Genomic DNA, 20,811 nt, shown 5'->3' with positions numbered 1-20,811 from the left:
TTCCAACAACATAAATGAGATAGAGAACACTGGACCCAAACATGGTTCATTATTTAAAACAACCCAGTGCCAACAAGCTGAGCTCAGTTTTGCTCTCATGTGTAAGAGCAGTGATGGAGACAGAATGCATTTTACAGGAGAGGATTTTAGAAGTTAAATTCTCAGCTGGCTGTGTAAAGCTGGGATCCAGATTCACATTCCAGGACCTGAAGGGGCTACAAGAAAGCTGGAGAGAGACTTTTCCCAAGAAATGGAGGGACAGGACACAAGGAATGTCTTCCCACTGCCAGAGAGCATGGATAGATAGGATTTGGGGCAGAAATTGTTCCCTGGTAGGGTGGACAGGGGCTGGGATGGAATTGCCAGAGCATCTGGGGCTGCCCCTGGATCCCTGGCAGTGCCCAAGGCCAGGCTGGACATTGGGAGCAGCTGGGACAGTGGGAGGTGTCCCTGCCATGGCTGGGTGGCTCTGGAGGGGCTTTAAGGCCCAACTCAAACCATTCCATGATTCCAGTATATATTACACATTATGTCTTCAGAATATATAACCACTTTATAATGTTAGATTAAGAGCCTGGTGTCAGAATCCCAGTCTTGTAAATATTCCTTGAGGAAAAAAATATTTCCTTGGCTGCCTGGCTTGATGACACACACACTGATCATCACAGCAGTTCCAAAAGACAGGTGGAAATTTTACTTCAATATGATTCCATCTTCACTGAAACTTTTCTGAGAAGACCGAAGAACTCAAGATATTTTTATCCCACTGTGTACATTCCCAGTAATGAAGGAGGTTAAGATAAAAGGTCAATACAGAGGAAAAAAACAAAAGGAAAGAATCTGTGTCAGCCTGTCTGTACTCCCTGCTCAACATCTCAACCAAGAGTCAATCAGTGCATATTAAAGGTTCAGGTAAAGCAATTAAAGAAGCCAAACTACTTTTTCCTTGAGTAACCAAGGCTTTGTTTCCAGATCTCTTCTGAAAGTCAAAGGGGCTGGAGCGTGCCCAGGGCAGGGAATGGAGCTGGGAAGGGGCTGGAGCCCCAGGTGGGGCTGAGGGAGCTGGGAAAGGGGCTGAGCCTGGAGCAAAGGAGGCTCAGGGGGCCCTTGTGGCTCTGCACAAGTCCCTGGCAGGAGGGGACAGCCGGGGGGGTCGGGCTCTGCTGCCAGGGAACAGGGACAGGAGGAGAGCTCAGGCCTCAGGCTGGGCCAGGGGACTTTTCCCTTCTTGGTTTCACTGGCACTTTCCTCTTGGAAGGCCTTCAAATTCTGCAGGCTGGAGTTTCTCCAGCAGAAATGCACATTCCTCACAGAAATGGAACAGGCAGCCTGGCCATCACTGCAGTGAAATCTGTATTTACACCCCCCATAAGATCCAAATGCCACCTTTATCCAGGAGTGTCTTAGTGGTCCCTGCTCCCAGAGGCTGCTCCTCAGATATTCCAGGTGGCTTTTGGGAATTTGGTGTAGCCTTACAGCCAGGATAATGCACAGGTGGCACTGATGGGCTGATCCAAGCCCTCCCAGAGCTGTTTCTGCTCCCTGATGACATTTGCTGAAGGAACAACAGTGATTTCTGTGCAACAAACAAAGCTGTGGAGAACGGTTTGGAACAAGCAGTTTTTCCTCAGGGGATCTCCAAAAGCTTGGAGATAATTTTGTTCAGCATTTCATCCCAGACTGGGTTGGGCTGGGAGGGACCTCAGAGCCCACCCAGTGCCAGCCCTGCCATGGCAGGCACACCTCCCACTGTCCCCATGTCCAGCCTGGCCTTGGGCACTGCCAGGGATCCAGGGGCAGCCCCAGCTGCTCTGAACAACCTCCCCACCCTCCCACGGAAGGATTTTTTCCTAATTCCAATCTAAAGCCTCCCTCCATCAGTTTGAAGTCATCACCTCTTGTCCCGTCACCACAAACTGCTATAAAAACTTCTTGAAAGTTCCAACCATATTTTTTCCTCCTTCACTTTAAAATCTCACCTATTCCAGGGCTGTGAATTGCCAACTCAAGCTTGTTCCCATTTCACTTCCTAATTTTCTGGATCTTAATTCAACAGCTGTTCCTGGGACAGAAAAAAGAAAATCTTCCAGAAGGTTTTCTGCATCTATTGCTATTATTTCAAAAGGAAAATAAAGAAGAATCATGGAATATCCTGAGTGGGACCCCCAGGATCATGGATCAGCTCCTGGCCCTGCCCAGACCCCCCAACAAGCCCAGCCTGGGCATCCCTGGATGCTCCTGGAGCTCTGGCAGCCTCGGGGCCGTGCCCATTCCCTGGGGAGCCTGGGCAGAATTCCTGCTCCAATTAATTCCTTCTGCAATCACAAACATCCATCTGCAGGGCCATGCCCTGGAGCTGTGTGTCCTTCCAAAGGACACATGTCCATCCCAAAGCTGCAATGCTGACCCCAGTTCTGCCCAGGTGGGAGCAGCTGTGGATGTCAGGGAGGCTCCTGGGAAGGCAATTCCTGAATTCCCACACAAACTGCAGCCACTCCACAATGACTCCACTGAAAGATTAAAAAAAAAAAAAAAAAATTCAAATAACCCTCTGATGGTTTTTTAATGCAAATTCCAGCTGCAGTGCCAAGAAGGAGCTGTTTTTCCTGAAGACTTACAGGATACATTAGAATAACTTCAAATGAGCTGGTGTCATTTTTGCATTAGGAGATCCAAATATATTCAAATAAAATATCCAGAGTTGTGCTCTGTCATACAAGGGCCATTTACAGATTCCATGGGCCACACTTTTCCAGCCAACCATCTGAAAAATAAATACCTCCAGTGTGCTTCTTCCAGCCTTGGAAAAATCTATGACTTCCATTTCCAAACATTAAACACTGAATTCCTGTTCACTGTGTGGGAATACAAAAGTGAGCATTTGGAAATTCCACTACAGAGTAGCTGAGTAATCACCAGCCTCATTTAGAAAACTTTTGAATGTGGCAAATATATTCCAAAATGTAAAGGCTTTTTCCAACACGTTTCCACTCCTGCAGGGAATATACTCAAACGATCCAGAGTAAACTGAATGATGATTTTGCCCTCATTTGGCTACTTCAAAAGGAAATAAACATTTTCAGAGAGTATTTTGTAGCAATTATTTTTCTATTTATCTAAAAAAAACCCCAACATTCCATTTGGAAAAACTTTCCAACACCTGTTCCATCCAGGATTTTTAACCAAACCTGCTGAAAGAAGAACAAAGCCCTCCAAGGAAAATCCAGAAATCACTCTGCTTTGTTCAAAAATTCCTCAAAAAATTCCTCAAAAAATGAGGAATTGTGATCTCATTTATCCCTAATCCACCTGGCAGCCTGATCAGCACTGGAATTTCTTTGGGCTCATCCCCACCTTGTACTTGGGAGCTCACCCTGGAATCTGTCTGGAAAACATGGAATATTGCTGGCTGCTGAACGCCTGGGGAGGGTGGCAGAAATCTCCCACTGAGTTTGTTCTCACTGAAAGAGGAAAACAAAGAGCAGGATAAAGGTTGGGAATTTCTGAGGATTACTGGGAGACTGCTGAGACATCACCCAGGGATAATCTCCTCAGGACACTCAATCCTTACAAGAATCATCTGGAAACAAAGGCATTGAGTTTGCCTTTGAAAAAGCTCCTTCAGGGAAAGAAAATGTCCCTTGAAGAGCTTTCTCCAAATCATCTTGAGAGACATTTCCCCAAATCATCAGAGAGCAGCCAAATGCTGGAATGTCTGGAGCCTCCAAGGGAATTTCCACCAGGAAAAATGGTTAAAGGAGGAGGGAGAAATGAAAAGTGTATTCAGCAGAGGATGCAGGCTCCGGGTTTTAAGATTCAAAGAGCAAAAGTGACAGGAAGAATTCCAAGTGGCTCTCTCTGAGGCATTGGAAAAGGGACACAAATCATGGAGAAGTAAAAATGCCAATGGATGGAGAGGTGCAGTGAGAGGGTGAAGCTTGGGAAGGGAGGGGAATGCTCAGCTCTGTGGGATCTTGAATGGCTGAAAATTCACGTTTAAAATGTCTTCAGGTGGTCAAAAACTTCTTCAGGTGGATTTAAGTGAGGCACCATCCACTTTCTCAAAACACCTTTACTTTGCCCTCTTCCCAAAGCAGCCCAGGAACTGAGCAGGGCAGTTCACAACAGCTGAACACAAAATAAAGGCAGCAGCTTTCATTTATTAATAACAAAAATTCAACCTATTCCCCCTGAGCTGGCTGCTTTAATCCAGAATAGATCCATGCACGAGCTGTTCCCACAGGAAAAGAAACCACTACCACCAAACCAAACACACAACAAACCAAAAAACCTATTAAAACAAACCCAAACACAACCCAACTTCCTCTGCAGTTCTCTAAAAACCTTGGATGCATCACCTTTGGCAGAGGCAGCTCTTGGCAAGGAAGCAGGAGCTGCAGAAATTGGGATTTGTCAGGCTGAATTTAATATTCAGCTTCATATCTCTGACAGGAGAGAAGCAGATTCTTGCCAAGCCCAGGAGCTGCCCCAGACATTTGGATCCGTAGCCCATTCACAAAAATTCCCCCAGGACTCACTCCAAGAACACTGAAAGCTGCAATTCCTCACCCTCCCCGCTTCATTGTGGCATTTCTGATTTCTTTCAGCCCCGTAACACCAGAAAAATGAACACAGATGATGTTAAAACCATGGGAAGGAGTGGGAAAACCATGGAAGTTCCCACACTTCCAAGCATTTTGCAGGGGGCAAAGCAAACACTGGAGAGTTTGGCTGATAATTACACTGATAACATGAAATAATTCATTCATTATCAATCAGGAAAGAAATATTTGGCCAATTTGCTGCCTGTGAGGACACCAATCACTGCCAGTTCCCCCTCATCCAACTCCCTTGATTATTCCAGCAGGAAAATCCAGGGAGAAAAGGGAAAAGCCCTTTTGGCTGATATGAAATGTCAGTATTCATTTCAAAATAAGCATTTTTAGAAAGTCAATGAGCAGCAACTTTTTCCTTGCTCTTTTCATGAGAGCTTTTGGAAATGGATGTGCCATGATTTGTATAAAATCATGGAAAGCTGCCCCATTTCCTGATAGGCAGGGGATGGCTACTGCAGCATTTCTTTGACTAATTCCTTCCACTGGGTTTTCCATAAGTGATTCATGGCTGTACTCAGCTTTCCTGGAAAACATTTCTCAAAGTCTGCAAGGTATGGAAAGCAGGATATTCTCCTGGGCTGGTTTCTAACTGGGAATCTTTGTGTCTCTCTCTTTAGGGACAAAAGCAGTTTAATGACTTCATTCTATCAACTCTGATTTAATTCTTTTTCCCCTAAATGTCAGAAAAAAATATAACTTAAACACATCTTTCACCTTATTCCTTGCATATCCTGATTTCTTAGAATTCCAGCCTTAGAAACCTAAAAACCAGGTGTCTTTTTCTATTATTTTACTTTTATTTAAAGGAAATTTAGAAAGAGCCTACCAGAACACTTGTATCACCTATTAAATTTTGTTCTCTTCTTGGAAGTCACAGCATTAAAAAGACATTTTTTACATAGAGGTACTGTGAAATAATTATACATTCCCTGAGACTCCTTGCTTGACTAGTTGCTACAATCCCTCAGGTGGCACTTAAACCCAAAACACAGCAGTGGGACCAACTCAGACCTGCTCAAAGTCCTGATCCAGCTGAGCATGGAAGGTGCTGCTTAAATAAATGTTCAAAGATGTTCCCAGGCCCCTCATCTCCTCCCATTTTCCTTAAGAAATTTAAGGGAACTTCATTTTTGATTCCCATGCAGATCAGCTGTGGGGATAATAAAGCTCCATGGGACATTTTCCACACTATTTATACCTGGGCTGCTGCCTCTGTGCAATTCCACTGGAAACAAATTCTGCACTCACTGCCCAGAGCAGCTGGGGCTGTCCCTGGATCCCTGGCAGTGCCCAAGGCCAGGCTGGACATTGGGAGCTCCTGGGACAGTGGGAGGTGTCCCTGCCATGGCTGGAGTGACACTGTGTGGGACTGAAGGTCCCTTACAACTGAAATCCTTCTGGGATTCTTTGAAACCTTAAGAATTCCATCCAAGTGTGCTATCACACTCAGATTTGTTATTTAACCTTCACCTGGAATATTCTACAACACTGGAAACCTGTTTTGATCTTGGAACAAATCACAGAACCATGGAGTGGTTTGGGATGGAAGGGACATCAAAGATCACCTTGTTCCACCCCAGCCATGGCAGGGCCACCTCCCACTGTCCCAGGAGCTCCCAATGTCCAGCCTGGCCTTGGGCACTGCCAGGGATCCAGGGGCAGCCCCAGCTGCTCTGGCAATTCCATCCCAGCCCCTGCCCACCCTGCCAGGGAACAATTCCTGCCCAAGATCCCAAGATCCAGCCCTGCCCTCTGCCCCTGGCAGCCATTCCCTGGCTCCTGGCCCTACAGCCCTTGGCAATTGTCTCTCTCCAGCTTTCCTGGGGCTCCTTCAGGCCCTGCAAGGCCACCCTGAGCTCAGCCCAAAGCTTCTCCTGGCCAGGCTGAACAATGGCAATTGTGCCAGCCTTTCCTGCCAGCAGAGCTGCTCCATCCCTCTGCTCATCCTGGAGCCTCCTCTGGGCTCTCTCCAGCAGCTCCAGCTGCTCCCTGGGCTGGGCTCCCAAACTGCTTTCACAATTTCTGTTAACTGTTGCTTCTTTCAGCCCCCAACTCCTGATTTGATAAATCCCCCCACTCCTTTCCCCAGGGAAGGCAGAAAGGCCCACAGCTCCCAGGAGGGCGCTGCCCTGAGCTATTCCTGGTGTGTTTGCCAGTTGGTTCCACTCTCCAAGGTATTTCTGAGGAACCTCATTAAGCTCCTGCAACAACATCCCAGTCGAAGGAAAAGCTTCTGTTGTGTGCTCAGCCTTTCAGCAAACACTGATAGGGGGACTGTGCCCATGGGAGCAGCTGAGCCTTTTTTCCAGATCAACTGGGTTGTTATTGAACTACTCCTCTAAAAAGCTTGGAGTGTTTTATTGCATGAGCTGGACTAGGAGGAAAGCACATGAATGTGCTCAAATGTTCTCCATAAAAACAGCCTGGGCATGATTAAGAGCCCCTTTTAGGAGGCAGAGTTTCACAAACACTGTGTTTTATATTTTTAACCACCAGAAATCGGGCACTTCTCAGAGTCACCTGATTTAACAGCCTCTACCTTGATTGTCTGTAAATCCAACTCAGAAAATCACAGCTGACATCTCCAACCTGCCCAGCAGAGCAAAAAAAGAACTTAGACAGCATTTCCAGTTCCACCTTCTGCAGTCTCAACAAGGGCTGTGCAGAGAGAAATGCCAAATTAGAGAGTCTTCAAATCAGAGCATTTGCAAGGCAAAATCCAAATCAGGACAGGCAGCAATAAAGGGAGACTCAAATAACTGGGGGGGAGAGAGATTAAACAATAATTTGCAAATACTTGAAATAAATACAGACAGAGCACTCTGCTCATTAGTGAATTTGGTGTCCCACATCCAATCTGTTTTAAAAAATAAAGATTATTCACTTTCAGGCTGATACATTAAAGCCTTTCAGCACTTCTTTGTTTACAGTGTTTGTTTGGTTTTAGGTTTATTGACCCTGCAGTTTTCCCCAAATCCTCATGGTCTGTCATGTTGCAGCTGGAGTTTGTTCTCCTGTCACTCATTTTTCACAGGATCCTTTCCCCTGGGCTCACAGTTTATCCTTGGGCAGTTTTTAAGGATAAAATAATGGGGGAACTGCTCTCCCACCGACAGTGATTAAACCATCAGCACCGAACACTCAACTGGGGGAGTTTAAACCAGATTTAGTCCAAGATAGGGTGACACAGAAGGAAGATTTAAGTAACTCTGCTTTCCAATTTACAATCACTGAGTAATCAACAACTCATTTCTATCATTCCATCTGCTCCTCCTAGAACCAAGGATTTTTTTTTGAAATTTATATCTTTTGGAGTTTTTTAGACTTTACCTTTTAAAGCATCATTACTCACCAAGGCACTGAAAAGGATGGATCTACTACAAATAACTCCAGGAGCTGATGAACTGTGAGAAATAAACACCTTTCAAAAATAGCCCCCAATGTCAGCATTTGTTTCCCAGCCCAAAGTGGTTCCTAAATAGCACCAAGCCAGGTCCCAGCTGTGTCCCAGCAGGGGCTGGACTGCACTTTTCATTCACCTCCAGCACTGATGAGTCCACAGGAACCCACCAGAAACCATCACTAAAATAATCTTAATTTAACCAAAATCCTCTGTTCCACAAGGGCACAGAGGGACAGGAGCTAGGACCAACTTTGATCTCCCATTCTGATTCCATTAAATAAAAATCTCATTCTGAGCATTTCCAGCTCACCCCTGTGAACCAAGAAAGGCACTCCCAACAGTGCCTATGAATTAATCAGCTGCTCATTATTTTATACTGGTTAATTTGCTCTGATTAGCAAACATTTTGCAGATATTTTGTGCTTCCCACACACCTTGAGGACTCAGGTTTCATCTGTGGGGTCAGAGGTTTAGGATTTTTTTTTTTTTTTCCTTTTCCTGTTTAACTGCCATTTCTGAAAAGTAAAAAAAAAAAAAAAATAAATTCTAAGATGTAAAAATCTAAAGATCTAAAGTATTTTTCAAAAATTTTATGGTGTTTTTTTTCAGTTGTGACAGGTATAAGAGCTGTGTCACTGAGTGAAGATATGACCATAACCCTGATGGAAAAGGATGACAAATACTTCAGTAATTAACAATTTATTATCATGAAAAATGCAGCTGTATTATGCCAAAGCTGTGACTTGGGGGAGAGCAAAGATAAGGATGAAAACAGCAGGTGCTTGGGGTTATTTTAATTTCTAGTTCCTTCTAACATGACAGCAGGATTTGTTTAACTCAAATATTAAAGATATCATCCCAGGCAAGCAGAAGTTACGTGTTCATCCTCTGACACATCCCCTGTGACTAAGGGAAAAACAAAAGGAAATAAAAAATAAAACTTTAACACTGGAGGCTTTGGAAAACCACAGGAGCTGGTCAGGAGCAGGTTGGTATTTCTGTGATCTTTAAAGAATGACATTTTCCACTGCAGTCACAGAAGGAAGAATGGAAGATAAACTTCAAAAACATTTTCTAAGAATGTTCTGGGAAAGAAGGAAAAAACTCAAAGCAATTACAAGAAGTTTCTGCATTTCAAAGAACAAATCAAGTGTACCTGGAAATTTCAAAAGGATTTAAAAGTTACTAATAAAGATCATGGAATGCTTTGGCTGGAAGAGACTTTAAAGTTCATCTAATTCCAACCCTCTTCCACTATCCCAGGTTGCTCCAAGCCCTGTCCAGCCTGGCCTTGATAAAATAATAAAAGATAATAAAAGGAGTCACAGAAGAGTCTGGAATTTATCCCAAATCACCTGCATTTGTGGTGAGGTTAATGCCTGATCCACTGTAATTATCTTAGATGTTAATTAGTGCCACATCAGCAGCACAATGGCATTTAAAGCTTTTGAGGTATGTAACAACAGAGCTTTGAGGATGCAATTCATTTATTTATTTATTCATATGGCAAGAACCCCCCTTTTTTGATTAAAGGGGCAAAAAAGTCAGCATTAAAAAATAATTCTTGAAAACATTTTAAATTCCTGAATATTCCAGGCAGTGTTTTTTGGGTTAGGAACTCCCACTTGCTGAAAGCCAACACGGTCCTGTATCTCCTTCTAACTTCTGCCATGGGAATGTCTGGATTTGCCTTTTTTCCAGCAGGGGAAATGAAAACATCATTGCAGAGCAGTGGACAAGAACAGAATTCCACTTTGGCAGCTTAGGAACCTCTCCTGAAACCACCTCCTGTGAAGAATTCCTGCACTTCAGCTGCTCTGGGCGAGGTGAGGAGCTTTGATGTCGGGAGAGATCCCAAAAAAACCTTCCAAAAATGTCTTTAAAGTTGTTCTATACCTTCTGTAGATTCCAAGCCTTTCCCAAGGGGAGAACATCCCACTGCTGTGGGAAGCTTTATGGGGTGAGCTGTCTTTAGTGGGGTTCCAGGGCTGTGATCAGGGGTTCAGAGAGGCCCTGCTGGTCTCACCTGCTCTGAGCTGATTTTCTCTGGGTTACACAACCCCAGGCAGGAGCTGTTCATACTTTCCACTGCCTGCCCCAGCAGCTGCTTCATCCTGGAGCCTCAGGAAAATTCAAGCCTTTAATCAGAGTTTCCATGAGCCAGGCAATGCTGGCTCCCAACTGGATGGGATGTGGCCCAAGGGCCAATGAATCCTGCAAAGGAATGGCCATACACCCCAGGAACTGAGCAAACACCCCCAGGAATTCCCAATGATTCCCTCTCCACAAGTTTTGGTTGCCACAAGAAACTCTCTTACTATTAAACATCATGACCTGCAAGAAATGGACATTTTAGTTCTTATTTAATTTTCTATTTCTATAGTAATGGACATTTTAGTTCTTATTTCATCTCCTTTTTCCACAGTAATGGACATATTCCTACTGCAGCTTTCAGTAATTATCAACAATTCTATACTAAAATAATCAGAGATGGGAGTTGTTCTTAACTTATTTAATAATATTATCATACTTGTTGGGTTATCAGAAAGGAGGAGGATATTTTTAACTACAAACCCACAGAAGTGTTTTGTTTAACTATATGGATTATGAATGGCTAAAAAAAAATACAAATAGGAAAAAAAAAAATCTATTTATTGTAACAATACAGCTTTGCTCTTCTGGCACTTCACCAGCTCAGCTTCCTACCTTCAGAGAAAGGAAACAGCACCTCTAGGAAAAAAAAAAAAGAACAATTCTCCTGCCTTTCAGCTGGTTCTTCTTGGAAAACAGCCTGAATTTTAAGAGGCTTCCATACAAACAGCCACTTGTTTTGAAATCAGGACCAAACCTTCAGGGAAGTTTCCAGAATGGTTTTTAGTCCATGCAAGAAAATAAATTGATTTTTGTTTACTTGGCTGCATCTAAAAGTCAAAAACTTACATTTATGGGCATTTTTAGGATTATTTTTTTTCCAAGCTGTGTGATACAGACAATATCAATAAATCAATTTATCAAAAAGCCCTGAACTCACACAGCTGCCACTCCCACACCAGAGGTGCTGTCTCAATTTTCCCTCTGCCTTTTGCATTTCAGCAACAAAAACAACTCAAATCCATCTGCTGAGGTTTGGTCTCTCAGCTCAATAACCAAGAGTTGTTTGCCAGCACCAAAATAACTCCAAAGAAAACCTCAAGAAGCAAAATCAAACCCAATTCCTCACTGTGTCCCTCTGAAAATCTGCCCAGGGAAGAGGGAAGATACATTTTAATAAATTAAATCCACTGAGTATTGACAGCTCTGCTTTTGTGAGAGGAGCCAGTGATCAATGATATCATTAATGAAATTAATTCTGGCTATCTCTGGCAAATGCTGAAAGAGACAAAAGACCTAAAGCTGGAATTTATGGATTATTTTTCTCCCATCTAAAGCTGGCAGAACCTCACAAACTTTATTTAGGATATTGTCACATCCTAAACCCCTGTGCCTGGCAGATCCCACTCACCAAACACCTCATTTTTAATATTGGGATTCCATTATTTATTAACAATGACTTTCATAGTTTAATTATTCAATACACCCACCAAAAAATTATAAAATGGTATTTGAGACCCCAGTCCCAACTTCAGGTTCAATGAACACAGCCCAGATTTCAATCATTCCCAGAATATTTCCATATTTTATGAGGAAAAACAAGAGCACCTGATTTAGGTATTTTTAAGGCACCCAACAACCATTTTGTGCAGCAAGAGTTATTTGAAGATTTAAATAAATATAGAAATATGTTTTCATTTTATTTCTACCCACAAAAGTATTTGTATTATTTTCTTGAAGCATTGACTGATCAGCCCACTTTGAGGACTTAAATAAGTGGAATAAAGAATAAAAATAATAATAAATAATAATATAATATTTAAAAAAAATAATTTCTGAGACCTACAGTGTGTCACAAAGCTGAAGCTTCTCAAAATACCTCCACTTAACTAAACACTTCCACAAGTTCTGTTGAAAAACTTTTCATAATGGAAGGTTTCTCATTTTTTTTGTAATGGTTTTACTGTTCAAAGTAAATCTGGATTATTGAGATGTGATTTTGAACCACAGTCTTAACCCTGGGCTTTATTTGGAAAGCAAAAGCATTAAAAATGATAAACATTGTCACCAAAAAAAATATTAAAACATTAAAAATATATATAATTAAAAATACATAAAATATAAATTACATATTTTTTTGGCAGAAAAATAATTTTAATCCTCAAAATTTATGCAGATGCCAATGATTAAGTTTTACATTCCCATTAGGGAATATTTTGAAAATCACAGCTGTGGACACAAAAATCTAGAAACATGTAAAAACACTCATCTTTTTGGAAATCTACTTTTAAAATGTTTTCTTTTTAATGTGATCTAAGAGGCTTAAAAAACGTGAAGTAAAAGGATTATGAGGCATGTGGCTGAGGCAGGAAGAGATTACCAGAAAACTGAGATTATTTGTAAAGAAAGTTTTGTGAATACTCCTGAGAAATCTGCTAAACTTCCTGCAGAGCAGAAGTAATTCTTTAAGTACTTCAAAACCCCAAAATCCACCTCAAGATTATTCCAGTGGCCTGCAAGGCAATTAAAAATGTCTTTTTTTTCCTTTATTTCCACCTTTATTTCCAGCTGAGTTCACAAAAGGCTTTTCTGCAGTGAAACCAAACAAAGCTGAAAGGAAAAGAAGAATTTGGGAGCTGGAATTCCCAAATTTAGAATTTGGAAATTTGGATTTTGAGAGCTGCTCTGCTTTTCCTGAGTTACACAACTCACCTTGGTGGGCTTTACCTTTGAGCACAAATTAAATATTTCTATTTCTTTTTAATAAATAATTGCAGAGAGTGGTTCCCAGCCAGTTCTGGGGGTTATGTGAGGACACAAACTCAACTCTGAGTGCGCTTCCAGCAAACTGAATTTCTTTAATAATTCAGTTTTCCAGAAAAGTTTTCCCAGAGAAAATCTGTTCCCATGATAGAACTGTCTGCTTTCAGTTTCTCTAGGAATACAACTTGTTGTTAATTATGGAAAACTTGCTGCTAAATTCATTAATTTGCACAAATTAGCAGATTAAGGTAATTATCACAGAATCATTAAGGGTAAAGTGACTTTTCATCACGGAAATAGGCAAAGATATGTTCTAAAATATGGAAATAGGTCTAAAATATGATTTTTAAACACCTAAAATGTCCCCCAAGTGCCACATCCAAACACCTCTGGAACATTCCCAGAGATGGAGACTCCACCACCTCAAAATTTAAAAATATTTGCAAGGAATTTAAGGAACTTGAGCCATTCTAAGGAAAATTATCTCCATCAAAAGTCTCTCCTAGCCCTAAAAATCAGTGATTTTTCTGAGAAATTAAATTATTTGTAGGAGCTCTTTGAGCTCCTCTTTGCCACTGCCCAAATGAAAGGCGCCCACAGCGAAGGGGAAATGGAAACAGGCAGAGCACACCTGGGTAACCTCCTCAGCAAGAGGCATAAATAAAATTATTCCATTATTTAGCCCTCCTGTGACTGCACCACAATTCCAAAATTCAGCAGAGCACATTCCTTGGGATGGCAGGAGCCAGGGAAGCGCTTTACCTGCTGCACTTGGCTTGGATTTGACAGCACAAATTCCATAAAAAAACCCTGAGTGTCTTCTGCTGACATAAAACAGCTCTTAAAAATGGAATATCACACGAGGAGGATGGAAAAACACAAAAACCTCATTGGAGATCAGCTACTGACACCTTTTCTTAAATAAATGAGTGTACAGGAACACAGTTTTAAAAATAAAACTCATCCATGTGTTGGATTAAGAATTACAATTCCTCAAGCACACAATCAACACTGAAGCCACCAAAAACTGCAGATCCCATGGAAAAGACAGTTTCAGAAAATCCTAATTTTTCCAAGGTAATATGCCAACTTGAAGATCCAGAAAAAGGGTTTTATTTGAGGTAATTTCTTATATTTCAATAAAAAGAAAAAATACAGAATTTAAAGGAATTCCTGCACTGTGCTTTAGAAAACTTGAGAGTATTTAGGTATTCTCTGGAAGATTCTGGGACTGATATCAAAAATATTTTGATTTCTTCTGAGAATAAACTGTCATTTAGCTCAACTATTACCTTGATAGGAAGGTCTGGTTTTAAAAGATTGATCACAAACCATTTAAAAACTTCTGAATTCTCAACTGGGATTATCAACACCTCAATTAAAAACATTAAAAAACTGAAAAGGGGGAAGAAGAGGAATATTCAAGCAGCACTTCCAGTACAAATCATGATTAGGGAAGGGCAGAACAGAAATAGTTGTCAGTAGCTGTCTTGTCTCACCTTTGATTGGATCAATCCTCCTCAAATAGGGCAATCCAGGATTATTAAGGGGCCCACTGAATGCAAAAAAAAAAACCCATTTAACTCTAGAGAAAAGGTATTTTAGGACTGTTAAATCTGCTGGGGAAAGCAGAACGTTCACAGAATAGAATCAACCCATTGTTCACACCAAAATTCAGAATATTTGCAAACACTGCGTGTGAGGATCACTTCATCATCACCAAACTCCACACCTCTGCAGCACAAGTTTGAATTTTCTGTGCACATTCTACACCAAACCAAGGGAATTGTCTTAAAATTCACCCCCTAAGCAGGTGCAGGCTTTTAAAACTACCCTGGAATCTTTCTCAGGTGGTCCAGACAGCGACATTTCAGCATGACCACCATCACCTCACACATCTGAGTGACAAAACTCCTGCATTTCCTTGGACACCAGAACCGCCACATGCTCTGGAAAACTGGATACACCGTGGGACGATGCAGTATTTTCCTCATTTTTAACATAATTTTGTTTTTCTTAAATCATCCAAATGCTGAGGGCACCTTTCACACCTCCAAAATCTGGGATACAGCCTTAGGGCCTCGTTCCACTTTCCCTCTCTGCAACTTCCTGACATTTGGCCAACAAAAGAAATTAAAAATGCAGCCAGTCCATGTGTGCTCCTATCTAGAAGTCACTTTAAAGAGTTATTAGCTCTTGCCAAGCTCTGTACCTTTAATAATTGAAACTAAATTATGTGTTTCAGTGCTGAAATTCAGTGACCAGACACCTAAACTGATTTTTTGTCTGTTAAAAGTTTGTGTGCACTTACCATGTTTAAAAATCACCAAGTTTAAAGCATCTCCACCTGCCTTTTTTTTTAAGTTTTGTGCTATCTATAAGAGTTTTCTTCCCTCCTGGAGATAGGTGTTTATTCAAGTTCAAGACAATTATCCCATTATTTAACCTTAGAGAAGTAATTTATGCAGATTTTGTACATGTTTGGTGTTTATGGTGATAGAACAACACAGTTTATGTTAAGATTATGAAACTCAATTTGCTATCACTGCTTAGTTTTCCAAGTCAGTTCTGTTTAATTTAAATCTGTTTAAAACTCCTCTTTCAGTATGAAAGGGTTTGATAGCAAAACCAACGACAGAAACAAGAAAGAAAAGACCAAAGCCACAACATCGGATGCACCAAACAAAACCTTAAGCACAAAGCTCAGGGTAGGATGGTCCAGGAATATTTTATTTCACTTCTGGCTTATGCAGAGCTTCACTCTGAGCTACAGGTTCCTGAATCAGAGGAATCAAGGTAAAAGAACTGTTTCTGCTGGAAGTCCCAGAATCATGGAATTCCTGGTGCTGGAAAAGCCCTCGCAGCCCAGGGAGTCCCAGCTGTGCCCGATGCCCGCCTTGTCCCCAGCCCAGAGCCCTGAGTGCCACGTCCAGCCCTTCCTTGGGCACCTGCAGGGATGGGCACTGCAAAGCTCCCTGGGCAGCCCCTGCCAAGGCCTGAGCTCCCTTTCCATGGGCAAATTCCTGCTGCTGCCCACCCTGAGCCTCCCCTGGCCCAGCCTGAGGCCTGAGCTCTCCTCCTGTCCCTGTTCCCTGGCAGCAGAGCCCGATTCCCCTGACTGTCCCCTCCCGTCCGGAGCCGGGAGCGGGCTCAGCCCATCCCCGGCCCGGGGCTCCGGCACTGGCTGCCGGCAGCACCGAGGGGGCGGGCGGGGACGCGCATGAGCCTCGCCCCTCATCTCCCCCGACACCTGCCGAGGGCGGAGGCGGCCGCAGAGAACCGCGGCAGCCCCGGCCCCGCACACCGCGCTCCCCTCACAGCTCCCGGCCCCGCTCACCCGGTACGGGCCGTCCTGGAAGACGCGCGGGTCCAGGTTGCAGGCGATGGTGGCGGTGGGCAGGTCCCGTAGCGCAACCGCTTCCATCTCGCGGTCAACGAAGCTCCACTCCGCGTCCGTCTCCTCCTCCTCCTCCTCCTCCCCTTCCTCCTCGTCTTCCCCGGGCGGCAGCGGCTGCTGGAGCGGCGGCTCCTCCATGGCCGGAGGCGAGCGGAGGCGGCCGCGGCGACGTCGTTGAGGCGGCTTCTCCCACCCCCCGCCCGCCATCTTGTTTCCTTAGCCCCCGCCCCGCAGCAGCCAATCGGAAGCCGCAGCCTCGCCCCCGCGCGCCGCGTCAGCCAATAGGAAGCCGCCGCTGCCGCCGCGGCAACAGGTGGCGGGTGAGGCCGCGTCCGCCATGTTGAGTGAGGGCAGCTCCGTGAGGGAGAGGCAGAGCTCCAACACACAAAATAAACTATATAATTAGAAAATATACTAGCTTCGCTATCTGTACTGTATATGTAGTATATGTAATACGTGTACGCACTATATATAATATGCTAGAGATGAAAATTTACTGCCTATAATACACCATATATATACATCCTATAGTGTGTGTACTGTATGTGTAATATATTTATACATTATTTGTAATAAACTATCTATAAAACTATCTGTATAATATGCTGTATGTCTATGTGCTATACATCTTGCATACAGTATATAGTATATTAAAAAATGCTTTATGTAACAATATACTGTATGTATATGTGGGAATATATAAAACATACAGTATATATAATACATACAAAACTGACTATATTTAATAATATACTGTATGTATACATATATACATATAAACATATATACATATAAATGTATATATAATGCTATATTATTGCTAGAAAGAGAAAGACACAAACTGTCCCATCCCTGGAAGTGTTCAAGGCTATGTTGGATGGAGCAAAAATTAAATATTTCTATTAAAAAAAACAGATGAATATAAAAATTCCTCACTCAAAGACTTACAAGTTAGCTGAAAATTGCCACTGTGTGTGTTATAATTCTCTTATCTGCATTAAGGACAAGCTGACCCACCCTTGGTGTTCTGCGAATGTGCTTGGCTGGTTAGTCTGACGTAAGAGATTTAGACAAATATTTTTATTATATATCTATTATATTTCTAATATCTAATTGTATAAATGCCTGTAGCTATATAAATATTTTATAAAATATTATGTTTATGTATTTATTTTTATATACACACATAGCACCACCTTCCAAGGGAAGGCCCAAGAACGAACTTCAAAAGTCATGGAATTTTTTAAATGAAGAAATTAAGTTATTGTGATATTCACACATCTCCAAACTTCTCCTGACCCTCTAATCCATTTGGCACCAGTTAAATCTTTTTCAGAGGGGTAAGCTAAATACAGAATGTTTTTGTCATCATTTCTGCTAAGTGACATAAATCTTCATGTTCTCCAGACAAATGGTGTCTTAAAAGAAAAGTAATTTCTGTGAGCAAGCCTGAAGTATTTAATGCTAAATCCAGCTGTGAAAAAAAAAAAAGTTCACTTTTTTTTTAATAGAATTTAAAAGTTTAATAGACAATTAGGAGATAAAAATAAAGTAAAATATACAGATACAGCCAAGTGTCTCTGCATTCAGCTAAGAGAGCACACCTTACTAACCAAGGATTGTCCCTTAAAAACAGAACCCCACCACATATCCATAAATTCTTATACATATTCAAACATTCTTCTTAAGTTTTAGATGTTTCTTTGTTCAGTTTTCACCTTGCCCCCTTCACAATAAATCAGTTCTCTTGGCACCACTGGGTTTTATATCCTCTGATAAGGGTGCAATAAATCCTTCTCTTGGAGGTCTTGGAGGACAAGATAATCTTAAGAATTCAGGGGGGGTCTCTGACCATCTTTTCAGTCTCTGGGTTATATAAACAAAAAGTAGTTTGTGCTTTAATATCATGGTATAGCCTAACATATATATGTTACCTATATATATATGTATGTATGTATGTATGTTATATATTACACCATTATTTCTAAATTTCATCAATAACAGAAATTATATTACTAAAACAAAGTTTTCTAACCTTATACATATAAAATTTATCTCAATATTTGCAAAAAGCCAATAATATAATATGCACATATAACACAACCAAACTAAAGCCATTTTTAACCATGTTTTTTGATGCCAGAGCTGCTCCCTGACAGGGCTGGGGACTCTTTTCCCTCTGGATTCATCAGCAGCTCCAACCCCCGCTAGAAATTCCACCTGAGGAATGCAAATGGAAATCTGCAGTTCCACAGAATTTAAAAAATAAAACCTGCCAGCAATAAATTCCTGTCACTGCAGCCTGGCATCTCCCTGGTAGGAAAACCACTGGGAAATACTCACTGCTGCTAATGGCACAAGCTGCTTATTGCAATTCGGGTGTCAGATTTGAGGGGGGGAAAGACCTTATTAATTATATTTTATGTAATTAATTGAGGTTAAAGGTCGGCTGAGATCATGCTGGGCAAGCCCTGAAGGGCTCCAGAGCCAAAGGACCTCTCTGCCCTAAGAGCTTAAAAGTTCTAAGCATTAATTCAGTCACAGACGTCAGGAAAAGAAAAAAATAAATGAAATAAATAAACCTGAATCTCCCTAATCTGAGGATTTAATTGTGAATCCTGTCTTCTCGCATAGGAAGGGAACGCGACAGCCGCTTTTGACTGGAAGAGGTGGCGAGACAGGAAAAAAAAAAGGATTTTCCCCGCAATCTTTGGAGTCAATCGTTGACTGTAAGTGATGGTGATTAACGCTAATGATTTACCCGCAGGAAAATCGCTGAGTGCTGCCTGGAACGGAGCCAGGGAAATGTTCCCAACACGGACATCACCATCTAGCGGCACGATGAAACCTCCAGGGGAAAATATAAAATAAAATAAAATAAAATAAAATAAAATAAAATAAAATAAAATAAAATAAAATAAAATAAAATATTTAAAAACCGATGAAACCTCCAGGGAAAACAAAATAAAGTAACATAAAATATAAAATAAAATATAAAATAAAGTAAAGTAAAATAAAATAAAGTAAAATAAAATAAAGTAAAATAAAATATAAAAAAGATGAAATCTCCAGGGATAGCAAGATAAAATAACATAAAATAAAATATAAAATAAAATATAAAATAAAGTAAAATAAAATATTTAAAAAAGATGAAACCTCCAGGGATAACAAAATAAAATAAAATAAATAAAATAAAATATGAAGCCTCCAGGGAAAATAAAATAAAATAAAATAAAATAAAATAAAATAAAATAAAATAAAATAAAATAAAATAAAATAAAATATTTAAAAACCGATGAAACCACCAGGGAAAACAAAATAAAGTAACATAAAATATAAAATAAAATATAAAATAAAGTAAAGTAAAATAAAATAAAGTAAAATAAAATAAAGTAAAATAAAATATAAAAAAGATGAAATCTCCAGGGATATCAAGATAAAATAACATAAAATAAAATATAAAATAAAATATAAAATAAAGTAAAATAAAATATTTAAAAGAGATGAAACCTCCAGGGATAACAAAATAAAATAAAATAAAATAAAATAAAATATGAAGCCTCCAGGGATAATAAAATAAAATAAAATAAAATAAAATAAAATAAAATAAAATAACCGATGAAGTCTCCAGGGATAATAAAATAAAATATTAAAAAACTGATGAAACCTCCAGGGATAACAATATAAAATAAAATATAAAATAAAGTAAAGTAAAATAAAATAAAGTAAAATAAAATAAAGTAAAATAAAATATAAAAAAGATGAAATCTCCAGGGATATCAAGATAAAATAACATAAAATAAAATATAAAATAAAGTAAAATAAAATATTTAAAAGAGATGAAACCTCCAGGGATAACAAAATAAAATAAAATAAAATAAAATAAAATAAAATAAAATATGAAGCCTCCAGGGATAATAAAATAAAATAAAATAAAATAAAATAAAATAAAATAAAATAAAATAACCGATGAAGTCTCCAGGGATAATAAAATAAAATATTAAAAAACTGATGAAACCTCCAGGGATAACAATATAAAATAAAATATAAAATAAAGTAAAGTAAAATAAAATAAAGTAAAATAAAATAAAGTAAAATAAAATATAAAAAAGATGAAATCTCCAGAGATAGCAAGATAAAATAACATAAAATAAAATATAAAATAAAATATAAAATAAAGTAAAATAAAATATTTAAAAAAGATGAAACCTCCAGGGATAACAAAATAAAATAAAATAAATAAAATAAAATATGAAGCCTCCAGGGATAATAAAATAAAATAAAAATAAAATAAAATAAAATAAAATAAAATAAAATAAAATAAAATAAAATAAAATAAAATAAAATAAAATAAAATAAAATAAAATAAAATAACCGATGAAGTCTCCAGGGATAATAAAATAAAATATTAAAAAACTGATGAAACCTCCAGGGATAACAATATAAAATAAAATAAAATATAAAATATATAATAAAATAAAATAACAAAACCGATGAAATCTCCAGGGATAACAAAATAAAATAACATAAAATAAAATATA

The 20,811-nt window shown here is 39.9% G+C and overlaps 1 protein-coding gene across 2 annotated transcripts in view; it reads right to left on the bottom strand.

The window, feature by feature from the left end:
• RCAN1 (regulator of calcineurin 1) overlaps positions 1–16,520 on the bottom strand; it is a 35,811-nt gene extending 19,291 nt beyond the window's left edge. Inside the window, exon 1 of one of the 2 annotated variants that reach the window (XM_086883919.1) lies at positions 16,211–16,520. In XM_086883919.1, the coding sequence (XP_086740045.1) occupies positions 16,211–16,477 (267 nt within the window). In that variant the 5' untranslated portion in view covers positions 16,478–16,520. The remainder of the gene's footprint in view (positions 1–16,210) is intronic. The other variant, XM_086883917.1, reaches the window with a different exon arrangement.
• Between the last annotated feature and the right edge of the window lie 4,291 nt (positions 16,521–20,811).

The sequence above is a fragment of the Cyanistes caeruleus genome, chromosome 3 (genome assembly GCF_971803275.1).
Source record: "Cyanistes caeruleus chromosome 3, bCyaCae1.hap1.1, whole genome shotgun sequence".
Lineage (NCBI taxonomy): Eukaryota > Metazoa > Chordata > Aves > Passeriformes > Paridae > Cyanistes > Cyanistes caeruleus.
This window is presented reverse-complemented; position numbering and strand designations above follow the sequence as displayed.